We start from the raw sequence: 17,176 nt of genomic DNA on the forward strand, positions 1-17,176 counted from the left end.
CTGTACAAATTCCTTTTGTGCTCATGGAAATAATTACGTCACAGTCCATGTTCATTTACCGTGACAGCAGGGCTGGAAGCACTGAAGCATTAACAGAATGAGGCTGCACCGTGGTCAAACACTTACTGTGTTTGCCTTTTCTTTATTAAAGTCATTAACTATCCCTGAAGGTGGACAAATGACCCCCCAGGATCCTTCATTTCCAGTCTTTGGTACTTTGTGTCCTCCTCTCAGGGGGGCCTCCATTGATGAGTGTGACTGTGACAACTTAGACTTTGTAGCTGCGAAGGCGCTCAACAAAGAGGGTCTGAGCCGGTTTGTCCAGGACAGAAACGTCATCGGTTCTCTGAACGACCGCCTGGTCCGGGTTATTGAGCTGGTGAGGACAAACTGCTCATCAGCACTTTATCTTTCTTCTGCCCCTTGCTAAATGAAGAAGTGAATCTAACTCTTTACATAAAGATTATACCAGTGTAATACATATTTGTAATCCTTTACTTCAGCAACAGTACTAATACTACACTGTAAAAATGCTTCACAACAAGTTCAAGTCGTCGTTCAAATCCCTAAGTAAAATATATAGGTTAATATATAATAGAAAGTGAACAACTGCATTAATATACACTATACTGTTTTTTCTGCTGTACATGTTTAAAAGGGCCCTATTATGCTAATTTCCAGGTTCATATTTGCCTCCCTCTGACCTCAACTTTGGGATTTTAACCTTTGAAGACTATTTAAATGCACAAAAACCTACATAACACACACTACAGGAAATGGAAAACTCCCTAAAAGCATTATAGGTGCCCATTAAGGTTGTGTTCATTTTGTAACCCCACGTTTGTACTTAAGTACAGTCCTGGAGTAATGCACTTACTTACATGATTTATATATACTGTACAGTGTATACCTATAATACCTTAATAGTCTGTCTCTATGCCCTGTAGGCTCATTGTTTTGAGGAGGAGAACGAGTCTCTTGAATGTCAGATAGTTGATCTGGAGGAGCAGCTGAGCAGGCGGCAGGCCTCCAGCAGCTCCTCCTCTGTGGTCCTGCCTCACTTCAGTCTGGATGCTGTGGTGGAGAGGCTGCGCATGGAGAGGGTAACGTGCTGCTGCTGGGTGTGTCTGTGCATGTTTCTCTGTGTGACATTCCTATAATGTTTTTGCACGTCCCATCACATCAATTTGACTTCAGTTTGTACAGTGACGGGCGGGGTTGATCTATAACCTTGTCAACATCCATCACTGTCGTCTCTGCGTCTCCCTGCAGGACGAGATCCTGTGTGACACCGAGGAGCGGCAGAAAGAGCTGGAGCGTCTGGTGACAGAGTATGAGAAGGCCGCTCAGCAGAGGATCCTCCTGCTGCAGGACCGGCAAGATGTTGCTGAGGTAAAACATGTTATAATAACAATAAAGGTTAATGTTTTAAAATGTCCCTATTTTTCTCACACTACCTGTGCTGCAGCACCTCTTTTCATCCTTTGTCTGAAACTAGAGCTCAGTCTGCTCTGATTGGTTAGCTGGCCAACTCCTGTTGTGATTAGTCAACCGCAAAGAGATGTCCCGCTCCTTAGCCGATCACGTACAATGTCTTGGTGCGCTAGCCAATGGGAGCACGAGTGTTACATAGTGATGTCACTATGTTACAGAAGTAAACAAAGTAGTTTAATGGAGGTGTTTCAGGCAAGGGGGGAGTGTGTGGGAGAGAAACCTTGGGATTTTAGCGTGTGCAGACTATTTGCATGCACACAAACCTTTATAACACACTACAGGAAAGGGAAACCCCAACAATCATAATAGGTCGTCTTTAAAATAACACAAACAATAAAAACAAAACTATGTTTCAATAACCAGGTAAGGGTTACTTTTGGATTTAAAAGCATTTAACAATCCATTATTTTCAAGTCAGCAACATATTCCATGCCAAGGGTGACAAATACACTTTTTCTATAAAACATGAACAGTCCTCGGATGCAGATTGTCCTCAGTTTTTTGCATGATAAAGACACAAACAGTTGGTAGTGTAGTAGAAGCTGAGATACAGTTTTAGTCACCAGTGTGGGTTAAGCTCCAAAAACACTACCCATATGCAACATTTACCCATAATGCAACCACTAGCACCGTTCATTAGACCCCCAGATGCCTGGTAATTACTATGTCTCTAAAACTCATTAAACAAATTGCTGAATGTTAAGTCCATAAGTCTACTTAAACATGTCAATCTTTAATTCCTTTAGTTGTGCTGCACATGCTCAGACCTTTGTTTTGCTGATGTACCTTCAGCACTAGATGGCAGTGTTGTAAAGCCGCCGCCTCCTCCTCCTCCTCCTCCTCCTCCTCCTCCTCCTGGTGAATCAGCTGAAACTCTGCACAGCTGCTGCTCTGTAGCCCAATCAGTGTTGATCACCAGCAGTCATTCAGCCTGGGCTGTTGGCCCATTGCAACCTGAGACACCAACTTTTCCACACACACACACACACACACACACACACACACACACACACACACACACACACACACACACACACACACACACACACACACACACACACACACACACGCCAGAGCCCATCTCCTCCCAGCCAGGCCAGATGCGATGGAGGTTTTAATTCCTACCTTACAGATGTAATGCAGGCTGTAATACGTCGCCGTAATGTTCCTGCTGGCTCAGTTCTCTGGTGCTGAATTGGAAGCAGCTGCATGGTGACAAGAGTTGGTGGGAAATTGTCAGGGAGGAAGAGATGCGGAGGAGAGGAGCGAGCACTGCACAGCTCAACCCACTGCGAGCTGCAGTCCTCCCAGAATAATGGGAGACTGACAGTGATGAAACACGGCACTTTGGTCTTGTTTTAGAGTCAAATGCCGACTATTGTATCGTTTGTCTCCAGCCAGCTCTACTCCATTTTTATGACCCAAGCTGTTCCATTTTCACTGTCTCAAAGGGATTTAAAACATTTTAGTTCAGTATTGTTACTCAGTTGCCACTGATGCGCAATTTATGTTTTTGTATGTCACTTGTTGTGTCCTTTGTATCCTTAACTATGAAGGATGCTTGACAAAATAACCATATCTCCTCTTACATGTTATAGTTACCTGTTTCTATCCTTTTTATGTAATCCAAAAAATTATCATAGACCTGGTCAAGTGGTTATTTTCTTTCATAATTTATCATTTAAATAAACTCAAATGAAGCATTTTCTGTCATCAGCTTAACCTGGTTAGTACCTTTTGGTAGATTCGGACTCTCCCAGTGGTGAAGGATAATCGTAGGAACAATAATTAAGCCAGCCAGTGCGAAACAAAATGAGTTCAACAACAATAGTTAGAATTCAAATACGATAACAATGAAGTAGATGAATGAGGAGGCCTGGTGCTCAGTCTGTTTCATAAAGTATGATGAAAAAAAATGGGCATTACAAAAGTAAATGTTCTTCACGCACTCTTGGGCAGAACAAGGAAAGAAGTTATATTAAAAGCCTTTATTTAGTCAGGCATATCGGTTGAAACGCCCACCGGTTCACAGGGTCCTCATCAGGGCAGAGAACACACACTGGATTTTGAAATGTCAATGTAACTTAATGATCCCGAACGTGAGTTTTAACTATCTGTTCTTACTGTTAGAGAGCTGGTGAAGTTGAGCCCCTCACGGACTGGGCGGACTGGCAAATCAACTCCCCCCCCCCCCCCCCCCCCCCCCTTTTGACGGACAGCTTTGAGCTAAAGTTGCACAGAATGTGATTAACAACAAGTTTCTCCTTGTTGTTAAGCCACTGGGAGATTGTTGAACACAGGTAGCAGCAGGACTTCTCTACTTTAGCTTACTGCTGTCCATCAAACACACTGCCACCCTGCCAGCGAGGCTCCACATCTTCTCCACCAAACTCTCTCTGCGTGAGTCTCAAAGTAAATGCACCCACAGTAATTGCCTCCAACACAAATTAATCTGGTGCTTTAAAAAGACTAGATGAGCTGAGAACCCCTACTGGTGGATGGATTGGTGGACTGGGCTTTGTGTCTAGTTAGCCTCCTTCTGATCTTCCTCCTCCTCCTCCTCCTCCTCCCCCTTCCTCTGCATTGCGGTGTCTACTTGCTGTTCAGTGAAACAGGTGGATGTGCTGATAGTTCCTGAAATGGCTGTTCAGGGTGGGAACAAAGACTTTTATTCTACTTTTCATCAACCTGTGGTGTGATTTACTGCTCAGACACCTCCTGAAATGAAGTTGAACTTTTTTACTTGCTGCCTGTGTTAATTTGATTTTCTGTGCAGGATGTCGATGCTGTGACAGCAGAGTGTTTGGCGCTGAGGGAGCAAGTGGCTATCTACGAGGAGCAGCTGGCCAACATGGAGGCCCAGCACAAGACGGTGAGGGGGAGAGAGGAAATATAGCCGCAGTGAGATGAAACGGGAATTGTTTATAGTCTTGAAAATGACTTAAAATGTAGCACCTAGGTCAGACAGGGAAGTTGGAGAAATGTCCAGCCCTGTGGTGACACACACAGCTGGGATGACCTTCATGCAGAGCCAAAAAAGCCCCGTCAACAGCAACATATGGAGAGAGGATTAAAATGTGTTATCTAGTGTATCATGCAACGAGGAAACATTAGGCCATGATTGCATGTGTTTGGCTCATTTCAGTCCTCGTACAGTTTTCAGTGCAGAGATAAACAAATGACATAAGTTGTTTTTCAGTGAACTAAAGATGCTGGTAGGTCAATTCTACCTTTGGACAGAGTTTCACTTTTCTCATTTACAGTTTCCGGCTAAACTAAGACAGATGTCTGCATGGTGTTAGGACAGAATGTGAAGCACATTTTAAACAGTGAAAGTAGAAATTGAGGCAAAGATACTAGTAAAATATTATTTCATGCCAATGAGTAAAACGTGCAGGTTTTCTAGGGCTTAATGAATCGGCTTCATAATCGAACATGGACAAGATGAAAAGGTCAGTCAGAGAGTTGGGGGTCATCTCCATTTTCCCAGAGTCCTTTGTTATTTACATTAACATTGTTAGAGATTTAGACAAGGGCTCTTTGAAATTGCAAAACAATAACAGGAGATGGCTGATTCAAAACAGTTTGTATGGTAGAAATCTGCCAATGTGAAGATAATTTCCTGAAGTAAAAGTAATACAAAAAAACGTCTTGTGTTCACATTTGGCAACATACTGTGTAGGAGTATAACGTAAGGTCCCATGTCATGGCCATTTCCACTGATCATAATTCCATCGTTGAGCTCGACTAGAATACATTTATATTGTGCAATTTTCCAAACTCACATTGGTTTCTCAAACAGCATCTCTGTAAACTACGTGTATTCACTGAATTTCACTCTCTGCCTTTAACGGCTCGTTGTAGCTCCAATAGCTCCAGCCCCCACCCTCCCTGTGAGCACAGTGTGCTCTGATTGGTCGGGACGTTGTGAATCGCGCTAAGCTCCGTGGAGGTGTTGTTTCCTTGTTTAGCGATACACAGCGAAACAGCCAAACTCATCCTGAGCACACACAAAGTCACAGCCGAAGTAAAAACAATAAGTGTGGCTTGATATTGAGTAAGAAAAAGGTTGATAAACGCTGTGAGAATGGGTCTGCAGAGAGAATTTCCCAACTGTCTGTTATCAGCCTGCAGCAGGGAGGAGAAATCAGCAGAGCTGCTTGCACTGAGTAGCCTCATCCCAATACCCCTCCTCGACTCCTCCTTTCCCTCACTCGCTTCCCTTCCTTGCGTCTTAGCTCCGCCTCCGTAAGATGCGAGCAAGAGACACGAGGAGGTGACGCGAGGACAGAGGAGTCCTCAGGTATTAATTGGGATGTCCTCGTTCACTCAAACGTCACTCTTAAACGACGTCTGTTAATGATGACATGTGCACAGCTGTATCCTCTCATCGGGCTTAACTGAATAACCCCTTGAACCGGCCCATTTGTTGTTAAATATTTATTTAAATGAATAAATCTTTCTCTTGTTAGTCAAGGAATTCAATGTATGATGGTTGGTCCTTCTTTTGTGTTCCGTTTTCGCGTAAAATGTAGCCTACATTTAAATAAATATATAATTATAGTAATGTGAAAGCCTTTTAGAAATGAATTGCACATAATAATTCCCACCCAGCTGTGAGCACTTATAGAACTTGTGACGCTTTTCCACTCATCTTCCAGTTGTCGGTTTTCCTCTGTTGAAATCGACCAGCTATGAAGGTGGGGGCAGGGCTTTTATACGCGAGTAGTGAAAACACTTCCGTGTAGTCTGCTGGCGTGTATCCTCCCTTTCGTCTCCTCCCGCACCCCTCCTCGACTCCTCCGTGTGCATTTCAGCTATTGGGAGGAGGCTACTGTGTGTGTGAGGAAGTCTGTGGATTGGTCAATTTGGACCAATCAGCGGGGACGTAACGTAACAGCTCCACGGATTGGTCCATTTCGTTCCGGGTACGGTTGACATCATGCGTACCCGGAAGAATCAAATGGACAATGACGTATCTCCAACGAGGCGTTTTGGGGAGGTATTTTCTGTTTTAGAGTTTTACTCGCTACAGGGTGTACTTTGAGGGTTTTGACTCTGCACACCGTTTACATGCAGAAAAACCTTCATAACACACAAGGGGACGGGTAATAACCAGAAAAGCATGACATGGGACCTTTAAGTAGGTTTTAGCTTTAGCTGGCCGATTTAAGGTTTGATCTTGAGAAACATACATAGCTGAGATCCTAAAACCGATTAAAAGCTCTCGTTAATGTCTCAAATTAAGAAGATGGTAAGAACATAGATACACATGAACACACAAAAAGGCCGGCTAGCTCAAAGCTAACATCGGTACAGCTTGTGCAGTTTGTTGGCTGCTTTTGTCAAAAAAACCTTCATATTCAACACAAAGATATGAGAGAGACATCTGTCACGCAATCTTGGCTTTAAGGTGAATAGATACAGTACATGTTCCAAAATGTCAACCATGTCCAATGCACATGATTACCTTTATCACATCCACACACACACCCTGCTGCCTCCACCTTCTGCAATGCTCTCCACGTCGCCAGGAGATGATAGACGCGCCCCAGTGTCAGATCTGGAGGCTCCAGGCAGGGAGGGAGGCAGCTGAAGCGGGACCAGCTCCATCACTCTGCGTTTCCCTCTGCAGACCCGGGCCGCCAGGCGTTTAACACACTCCCTCTGGGACACGCTCGATAACTCGCAGTCCGGGAAATGCAGCTGAATACCAAATGAAAACAGAAGTTCCCTTTGTTTTATTAACTGTTGTTATTATCGCCACTTCCAGATACCCCCTATTCCCCTCGCAAATCGGCAGCCATGTCGTTATTTGGGTGGAGGGGAAAGGAGAGAAATGTTAGATTGCTTCTGCAGCTCTGTAACAGTTCATTTTCTCTGTAATGGATGTGGGTTCTTTACTCAAGGGGCTATGTATAATACATGTATGTTGAGGTCTTTCCTGTGTGTAAAAGGCTTTAAAATGTTGTGCTTGTGCATTTGAAGAGGGGGAATGGTACAAAGTACATTTACTAATGTTTTGTATTTAAGTATGATTAAGAGTACCTTCATTTGACTATTTTCCATGTGATACCACTTCAACTGCACTACCATGTTTATGTATTTCAGCTTAAGTTAATAGTTACAAATCAAGATTTTACATAGAAAACATGTTATATGCTAATATAATTTGATGAATTGTTCTTGTCAAAACTATTAAACATATCAAATTAGATCCCCCCCCCCCAGTCCAACTACAACAGTAGATGGCATGATTTGTATCCAGCGATTGAAGTTTAGCTGACAAAAAAATGACTCACAGATCACCACTGTGTTCATGATGTGCATAAACTTCACTTCTGTGTGTTTGTGTGTGTTGACATGTTGCAGGCGGTGGAGAGCATGTTGGAGCCAGATGAAGGGACGACAGGAGCGATGAGAGCTATTACATTTGGTGTCCCTGACATCACTGCGGCCCTGGATGTGAAGGAGTACTACTGCCAGCTGGCTGAGAGCCTCCAGGTACAACAAAAAAGACATAAACATGTCATGAATGGGAAACCTTTTAATGCCGGATACTTTACAGTAGCATGTCTGTGAACAACCGTCGGACAAACAAAGCTATTTCTGACTTTAGTTCTCATCATACTATGACCTCAGTCAAACTCATGCACACCAATGGTGGACACAATAACTACATATTTGGGTTAAAGAAACATCTTGGTAAAATACATTAAGTATGGATTTATAAAATGTAATTTTTCAGGTTCGAACTTGTATTTTAGGTCTCTACTAGTTGTTTGCATGCTCTAATGTAAAAACGAACACGTTATTTTCTCAGTGTCTGTCTAAATGTACCTAGATTCACACAAAACAGAAAATACGTGAGAGAAGTCCAAAAAAAGAATACAAACTTGTGTGGCAGAACTTTGTTTTTTCTTCTCTCTTCCCCCATTAATCTTCTCGTGACCCCTCAGATTTATCTTGTGACCCTTTGAAGGGGAGGTCGACCCCTAGGTGTGGCAACCACAGGACCAAACGACTTGCCTATAAAGAAACACCAGATAAACCTTGAACAAGCAACAGCAAAATGACAGTTGCACCTCGATGCATCAGTATTAAATTTATAACTTCATACATTATTAAATATCACTGACAGGGACATGTACTTTTACATTTCATACTTTATTTCTCATAATTCTGTAATTTTACTTCATTATAAGTTTGAATAACTATTGTTTGACTTTTTAATTGTTTCTCTTATGCGAGTAAAAAGGATTTGAGCATTTCTTCCACCAGCAGCTGCCATCCTCACCCGCCTACTGACCACCGCTCCCCCCCTCCTCTCCCGCTGACACGCTGCGCTCAGGTCCAGATGTAAATCTCAATTTTCACAAATCACACAATGATACTCCCACTTGTTTTCTTTCCCTCTTAACACAACACCAGGGAAGAACTTGAGAATCAGGGGTTCAGCACTGCACCAGGAACAGCATGCCTTTGTATACCTGTGTGTGTGTGTTATGTGTGTGTGACGTGCTGCATTGGGGTCAGACTATAGCTCCGGTGGGTCTGACCCCCTCTGGGGCGAGGATGTCTGCCCGGTTCAGAGGTCAGGGCTGTAATCAGACTGCTGGCCGCCTTCCCAGGCTCCTCTGCAGCACTGGAGTGGACGCTGGTGTGTGTGTGTGTGTGTGTGTGTGTGTGTGTGTGTGTGTGTGTGTGTGTGTGTGTGTGTGTGTGTGTGTGTGTGTGTGTGTGTGTGTGTGTGTGTGTGTGTGTGTGTGTGTGTGTGTGTGTGTGTGTGTGTGTGTGTGTGTGTGTGTGTGTGTGTGTGTGTGTGTGTGTGTGTGTGTGTGTGTGTGTGTGTGTGTGTGTGTGTGTGTGTGTGTGTGTGTGTGTGTGTGTGTGTGTGTGTGTGTGTGTGTGTGTGTGTGTGTGTGTGTGTGTGTGTCCTTCATTTAGAGGCAGGGTATCCAGCCTATGTATATATTTGTATTTGTGTGTCTGTCAAAATGGATGGTTTTTGTTCCCCCATACCCCATCTATTCCCCCTCCCCATGTCTTTCCTCCCGCCAGCTGGACACCGTCCTGTCTGGCCTCGATTATGAAACGCAATTGTCTCGATGCTAAAAATGATTGCTATTGGGTTTTGAACAGTAATGGTGATTGCTGGCTGGCTCCCACACACCTGTGCACCCTTGTGTAGCTTGTTCTGCTGCATTTGTTCCGTCTAATCAGCAATGTGCTGGAGAGCTTTAGCCATCAGACGCTCTGAGAGGCTCTGATTGCTCTTTGCTCCCCTGTCAGAGTGCACTTACTGCCCAAAAGAAAGCGCTAACCTCAATGCTCCTGTGCATTTCCAGTCTCAAAATGAAAGGTCAGAAGTTTTACAGCGGCACTTATTCCACTTCTTCTGTCTTTGCAGTTTGAGTGCGGTGCAGCATCCTCTGCTGTGGTTCCCCGTGGTGATGGAAAACAACTGCAAGTGGGAGGAGCTGCAGGGTCAAAGGTGAAAGACCTGTCAAAGATGAGGGACGTCAGTGAAGTGAAGAAGCTGGTGAGAGGACCAACTGCTTTCTCACTTTTTTCATTCGTTTTTAGAGGGTCTGTTCACGCAGACCACACAAAGTAGTGCTGACATTAAGACACATTTAGGATTTGGTTTGGATTGACAAGACTCTGAGAATCCACTGCCACGCACACTTTGAAAATATTGTTGTTCACCTCTGAACTGAAGGAATACTTTACACCCAAAATATTATATATCAATTACTATCCCCTTTTTAGATTGCATCTGAAAACAGTTTTGGTCCAAATGCCTCCATGTTGAACGAAGGATCCAAAGACATTGCCATTTCTTGGTAAATTTTGCATCACAAAAAATTATATTTTATATGTTTAATTATAACACCATGGGTGTTTCTTAATCTCGAGTAAAGCTGCTCCAGAGCCACTATTTCAAGCATACTACGTCATCGAGTGCCGCTGAAGTACTGTTCCAATGTCCAGCATACTTGGAATTCTACCGAGCCCGGCGTACTTTGTTAGGAGAAATTTCAAGGCTGCACATGTGTAGACTCCGCGGTCTTCAAATCCCCATAATGCTTTGCGCACGGACCAATTTCCCCAAATCTGTGGCGGAAAATGTAAAGCGGGGCCTCTCATATGACGCACACCTGCACACTTGCTCGCCTGTTCCACTCTTTGTTTTCTGAATGCCAGGAAGTATTCTTGCCTCGCTTCTGAAGCAAGTGACTCGGAAGACTTGTGCTACCAAGCAAGCGTACTCGACATTGAGAAACACCCCATGTGTATTCTTTATGCTAAGCTATGTAAACCAGCAGTTAGTGCTAGCTGGATTTTTCATTAACAGATATACAAATTAATCGACTAAGCTAGCTCTTGACAAGAAAGTGAATAAGCGATTATCATAAAAATGAGCTATTTCCGTTAAATTAAAATAGTGCTGAGTAAGAAAATCTGTATTGTTGGGGGTTGAACTGACCCTTTAAGTCTCAGATTTACCCATCATTCAAATTAATGTTGCTGCCTGCTGATTCAGATCTTCCCAGGACACGTTTCCCAGCTCCTTACTGACAAGAAAAGCGAGGAGTCTTACAACCCACGACTGGCCATCAGCTCCTAAATCAAACAAAGTTTCAAATGAATGGGTTCCCACAGCAGGCGAAGGCAGGGGAGAACAGCTGAGTGACAGCAGAGCAACAGTGTGGGAGATCCTGCTGACCAGAGTGTTTACTCTGCGGACACTTTCAGCGGGAGATGTGAAGGGCTCGGCTTCAGCTCAGACAGGATTTATTGCCCTCTGTGTCCTCAGTTATTAAGTACAGTCTTTCAAAGCGCCTGCAGCATCGGAAACGTCTTAAAACTTGACACACACACACACACACACACACACACACACACACACACACACACACACACACACACACACACACACACACACACACACACACACACACACACACACACACACACACACACACACACACACACACACACACACTGACAGGAGACTTCCTCTGCAAATGGCAGAGAGAAAATAAACCTTTATCAGATATCTCTCATCAGAAAAATAAAGCAACGGAGTTTTGAGTGAAATAGCAAAGTATGGCAAGTGAGATGGACGTAGACGGCAGTCAGTCCTAAAATAAAATACAGAGTTTAATCCCAGATCAAATGTACCTTAAAGGGTTTTCATATTGTTTTTGTATTGTAATGTTACCTGCCCTGTTTCTTGTCTTAAATATGTGTCCATGTTGATGCTGCTGTGATGAAAGGAAGAATCTTAAAAAAAGAGACGAAACAGGAAATTATGACTCAGGTAAAATCAGCAGGTGACCCAGAGAACATTCCTCCTCTTCCTGCACTTTGGTCTCTTTGACATCCATCAGTGGTCAGACCACATCTGTATCAAACATGGCGGTTTGCTTCTCATTACTGCGGCTCTACCTCCAGCTCTTTAAATAAACAGTGAGCCTCTGTAACCACAGCAGAGCTCTCCCGACATCATCTACTTTTCTTTAATATGCAGTGCTCAGTTCTGCTCCATCCAGCCTGACAGATGAACAGCTCGGCCTGATCTGCTCTGTTTCCTCTCTCGCCGCTGATGGATGCTTCGGGTCTGGTTTCTCACTGAGACACAACATGGCCAAACAAACAGATTGCAGTGAAATCAGCCCCGACACAGAAATGTATATAATGGAGCAGACACTGATGGGCCACTACTGAGGGTAGGAGTAAGTGACTCGCCCAGGTTTAATAGTCATCATCAGGGTCTTCCTCTGCTCACATGATCTCGCTGAAAGACGACCGCCTGGATCCCCATCTGGCTGTGACAGCTAATTGTTGAATTTCTGTGATTGCTGTAATTACTCACGGCAGGACGGCACAGCCTCTGACACAGGAGGGGGTGCAGAAGTAAAGAAACCGGTTTTATCTGTCTAGTACAGGTTGATTTGCATACTTTACTTTGGTTTCTCAGAGCCAAATTTAAGTCAGTTTTATGTTTACAAAAAGGATACAATAACTGTGTAATGTGATTGGTCGTTGTGACTAACCCACTAAGAATGATCCCATGTATCCTTTAGGTTATTGTTTGTTATCATATCAAACATCAAACTTATAGTGGACACAATGAAAGTCAAAGGATCACAAAGATATTCTGTATTCATCTTCTGGGGATCATGAATTTATAAACCAATTTCATGGCAGTCACTTATAGTTGTTCATAACAACAACTTGTATTTCTCAGTTGTTGGGAAGCTAAAGATGGTGGCCAAAAACATGATGGTGACCCTGAAGGGAACATCTCAATGTTATGACTATGTTTTTACTGACCATATAACTAAGTAAAAGTCTTTAATTCTGTGTTTCTGTAGATTGCAGAGCTACAGAAGGAGCTCGCTGAGCTTGAGAAGTGTAACGAGGAGCTGGAGGACGAGGTTGAGATGAAGAAGGCTGCGTACATGGACGAGATCGCCGAGTTAGAGGTCTGAGAGTCGACTGATAAAAGACTAATCATAAAATGTGAAGGACCAGTGGTTATGTTGTACATTAATCTCTAATCCCATCATGCTGTGTCTGTGTGTTTCAGGGTACTTTAGATGAAATGCGGCAGCAGGAGGAAGACTTCCAGGTGCAGATGAAGGAGCAGTGTGAGGACTACAAAGAGCTGCTCAGCGAGAAGATGGCCCGAGAAATGGAAATAACCGCCTACAGGTCAGAGAGTCATGCTGATGGCTTTTGTGTAAAACTGCTGTATAATAACTTGGCTTTTCAGTTTAGAGCGCAATTGATGATTAATGGGAGCTTGGAAGCATACAAATGTACACTATAATGATTGAGTAATTAAAGAAAGTGTTTTCCGGTTTTAATTACTTGGTCCGTTTGTTTTGGCGAGGAGAAGACCTCTGAGGATAATTCATCCTTCCGTAAAAATGTCCTGAACAATGAATGAATCCTGAACGAACTTCAGTGAATAGCTGACTGATGACGACAGCGACAACACCACACTCCGTCTTTTGTTATTGTAAGGATTGAGAGACCCCTAGAGGCAATACAATTACATATTGTGCATTTAAAGAAAAATGCACAAGGAACCATAATGTATGAGTACTGACGTAATGCTCAGAGCTTCCATATGTACAGCTCTGACCGTCACAACTCTTATTGCCCTCTTCAAAGAGCTATAGGTTGTTATTACAAACTGAGACCCCTAACATTTAAGAAGGCTTTGTGACAGTGAGGTCTGACTGTTAGTGAGACTGTCGGTCACAGTGTGGCTATGAACCAGCCATGTCTTTCTGGAGAACATGGAGCATTTCCTGCCAACAAAAACACGGCACCAGGTGGTTTCACTGATTAGTTTGTCATGTCCTGTCAAAGGTGTCATCGTCGAATGCTCTACTTTCTGATTGCAATTTAAAAAAAAAAGTACTCCATGGCATATATTGTGGATTCCCATCTCTGCTGTAGGGTTCAAATGAAAACCGATGTCCCCTACGGTGCCACGCATTATTTAGACCTGTCGAGAAGAATGAAATGTAGGGGCAAAGCATATTATAACCCTGCGATGATCTCATTAGATTTAAATTAGCTTGATGCTCCGTTCTTTACGTACTGTATGAGTCGATCATGACTCACACGTGAACAATGACCTGTCCATTGTCCCCGTTTTTTACACAACATCAACAAGAAGTCTCTGCATAAGCGTCACTGTGACTAATGCAAGGAGTATTTCCACAAGATCCTGTGTATAGGTCCAATATTATCTCACATGATGTCACCTGGACATCCGCATTGTCCATAAGAAGATATTTCTGCAAAAACAAAGAGCTGACATTACTGGGGTCACAGGAAGCGGCTTCTGAATATGATGCAGTTTCCTGTATGTGACCTTGACAACGTTTCATGTCCCTCCCGTCTTCCACTGAGGCTGTTTAACCATCTGGTGGTGGTGGTATGTGGACAACCATTTCATCCTTCTGCCGCGGACTTCCTCCCGGGCCCTCCATCGCAGATCTGACTGCATTTGCCCCCCAGGGGGCCCCGCTGTGCTCAGACCCTCACAATGGCTCATTAGAATGGGCAGAGAGGACCTCACACTGTCAGCGCTGAGTGCTGGGCCTACGCCAGCTCTTCTCCACGCCAGCCTGTTAATGTCAGCCTCCCCTTACACACATTTCTAAATTCGCCACAGTTTTAATTCCCTCTCGTTACCCAGCAGACTGCCCCAAAAACTTCTAAGGCTCACAGTCAACACCAACTTTCTTCCCCTTCCCTTTTTTATTTACTGGATGTTTTGTCATCCGTGATTAAAACCATGAATAAGAAATGTTTACTCTCTCCGTGCCGTGGAAAACTGTCTGCACAACAGACCCTAATGACCCCAGGCTGCCATTACCGGGTGGCTTATCGCCTGTGAAAGCATCTTAGAGCAGTTTAGGCAGATGCTCGCTGCTTTTTCTCACTGCTAATGTGAACCATATTACACTGTAATTCGTTCTGCTGTACTGCTGCTGCATGACTCAGCAACAAGTAGCTAAACGAAGGACTAAATCCTTTCAAGTAAAGTGAGGTGGATGAGTGCACTGAAGGCCCTATCTTAAAGCTGCTATAATTGGTATTCTTGAACTAATAGTGAATCAAAGACTTCCATCAGCGCTAAATAACATCTTTCACTTCACTGTTTTAGTTTTCTTGACTTCCCTGCTTTGGTTCACTCTCACCTCCCTCAACACCAGCGTTTGCAGATGCAGCCGGCAGCTGTTTTCAGTGAATGTCCCAAACAACAGACAGAAACAGTTAGCAGATAGCTGGTAAACATAATGGAGCATTTAGTAGCTGAGCTTCTTTTGGTGTTTATTTACAAATAGGTCGATTCATCTGTGCTACTAATATGGATTCATTGGATTCAGGTTACTGAAATGTGAATTTTCAGACATATTTAAACTTTTGAAAATAACCAACAACTTTCAAAACATTCTCAAACAATAGTTTCGTGGCTCAAGTAAATCTGAGGATCCTTTGGGGTCAAAAACCTCTTTTAAGACCCGTGATCTATGCTTTTGCCGAAGCCATCAGACTCCATTGACAAAAACAGTAATTTCACCTCTCAGAAAGCGGGGGGTTGCTGGTCTACCACCGCCTCAATCGGATAAATGTGTTATTGTGTGACTTTGGCGATTCCAAACATATCTTATAAAACAACAAATTCACACAATATCTCCATTTCACAAACCAATCGAGGCAACAACTCCCTAGTTATGCGATCCAACTCTTTGTCAATGGAGCCTGGTAGCTTTGGCAATACCGTAGACAGCAGCTTCAACTCCCCAATGGAAAGGGCTCAACTTTGAAGCTCAATAAATTACAATGTTCTTTCTCTCGGTTATTGTCTCCCCTTTACTCTGTGTTAATGTATTCCTCTGGTTTAGGAGTCTGTTGGAAGAAGAGGAGTGCCTGTGTGGCCAGTGACTCGAGAGTCAGACTGGATGCTCCCTCTCACATGGATTAGAAAACAAACCAAAGAGAACTGTGAAACACACACTTGGATGAAGCTTAAGGTACCAACGCAGCAATTAAAATAGAACTTATCGCGACAGATTAATGCCGTCTGGAGGCCTGAGCCGGGCGGTGATAACGGGTCGCTGGCAGATGACCTCGAGACTCCAAGAAAGATGGAGCTGTCTAAAAGAGGTGGGAGGATCGGGGCCGGGCGATGAGTGTGTATCCATTCAGTGTCTGTCTGGGATATTTCCTTAAGTGGGTTTTATCTCTACCAGCTCCCTGATATGATTCATAAAAGTGTTGTCTCTTCTTTGAAGAACGATCTCCACACACACACACACACACACACACACACACACACACACACACACACACACACACACACACACACACACACACACACACACACACACACACACACACACACACACACACACACACACAAGTTTAACTGTGCGGCTCCGTGAAGTCATCCCCCCTCTGATACCACCTCGTCCATCATCCAAACTCTGTCTGATTACCGGCTCTTAACCTTTGACCCCTTCACTGTTAACAAACATATCGACAGCTCTACTTTTGGTACTTAAAAGCCTCCGACCTTCCCTTTGCTTTTACAGTCATGCATTCGTGTTTAGTTTGACTTATAACTGACAGTCAAGTCTTTCGCACACTGTTTGCTTTTCAAATGGTTCATGACGCTTTCTCTGCTTTGACACAAAGAGCACCTGGATGTTTCTACAAGGAAAGCCGGTGTGATTCATTATTCCTCCTTTGAAAATCAATGTCCCAATTTGCTCTCGTTTCAGATATAAGGATCTGCATTCCTCTGTAATCTTTTCCTTATTTTCTACATGACTTTTCAAGCTGTCTGTAATAAATCATTTTTTCTTTACGCTTCTGCCCAAGCGTCAGAATGTGCTTTACTGTAGATTTAAATTAAATAAAAGCATTTGCTTGAGAGATCATCCCTTACTGTGTGATTTATTTTGTGAAAGTCTCTGTTTCATGAGAACTGCTTGTGAATCTTGGGGCTTAAGACTTTCCCCACACTATAAAACTATACAGAGCGAGATCAGAGTGATTAATGTTCAGTGATCCTTCTTTCATTCATCTTCATGCTCAACGTGAGACTCAAACATTCCCAGCTATGAACCATCTCAAAGGCTTG

The 17,176-nt window shown here is 43.5% G+C and overlaps 1 protein-coding gene across 2 annotated transcripts; it reads left to right on the top strand.

Annotated features, from left to right (window-relative positions):
* The first annotated feature begins 111 nt into the window (after positions 1-111).
* Positions 112-16,920, top strand: vimr2 (vimentin-related 2). 2 transcript variants are annotated; one of them, XM_034093500.2, is made up of 9 exons: positions 112-379; positions 948-1,121; positions 1,273-1,392; positions 4,271-4,366; positions 7,867-7,998; positions 9,905-10,036; positions 12,879-12,989; positions 13,094-13,218; positions 15,936-16,920. In XM_034093500.2, the coding sequence occupies exons 1-9, from the start codon at positions 179-181 to the stop codon at positions 15,973-15,975; spliced, it is 1,131 nt and encodes a 376-aa protein (XP_033949391.1). In that variant the 5' UTR covers positions 112-178; the 3' UTR covers positions 15,976-16,920. The 2 variants fall into 2 exon arrangements, with proteins under 2 accessions (XP_033949391.1, XP_033949392.1); XM_034093501.2 differs by having other exon boundaries at positions 948-1,103.
* The last annotated feature ends 256 nt before the right edge of the window (positions 16,921-17,176 follow it).

The sequence above is a fragment of the Pseudochaenichthys georgianus genome, chromosome 10 (genome assembly GCF_902827115.2).
Source record: "Pseudochaenichthys georgianus chromosome 10, fPseGeo1.2, whole genome shotgun sequence".
Lineage (NCBI taxonomy): Eukaryota > Metazoa > Chordata > Actinopteri > Perciformes > Channichthyidae > Pseudochaenichthys > Pseudochaenichthys georgianus.

Excerpts from the sequence above, each read along its gene's own strand:
- vimr2 (XM_034093500.2), top strand. The coding sequence starts at position 179 with ATGACCCCCCAGGATCCTTCATTTCCAGTCTTTGGTACTTTGTGTCCT. Across the intron at positions 1,393-4,270 it reads ACCGGCAAGATGTTGCTGAG|GATGTCGATGCTGTGACAGC; the intron begins GTAAAACATGTT and ends TTTTCTGTGCAG. Across the intron at positions 7,999-9,904 it reads AGCTGGCTGAGAGCCTCCAG|TTTGAGTGCGGTGCAGCATC; the intron begins GTACAACAAAAA and ends CTGTCTTTGCAG.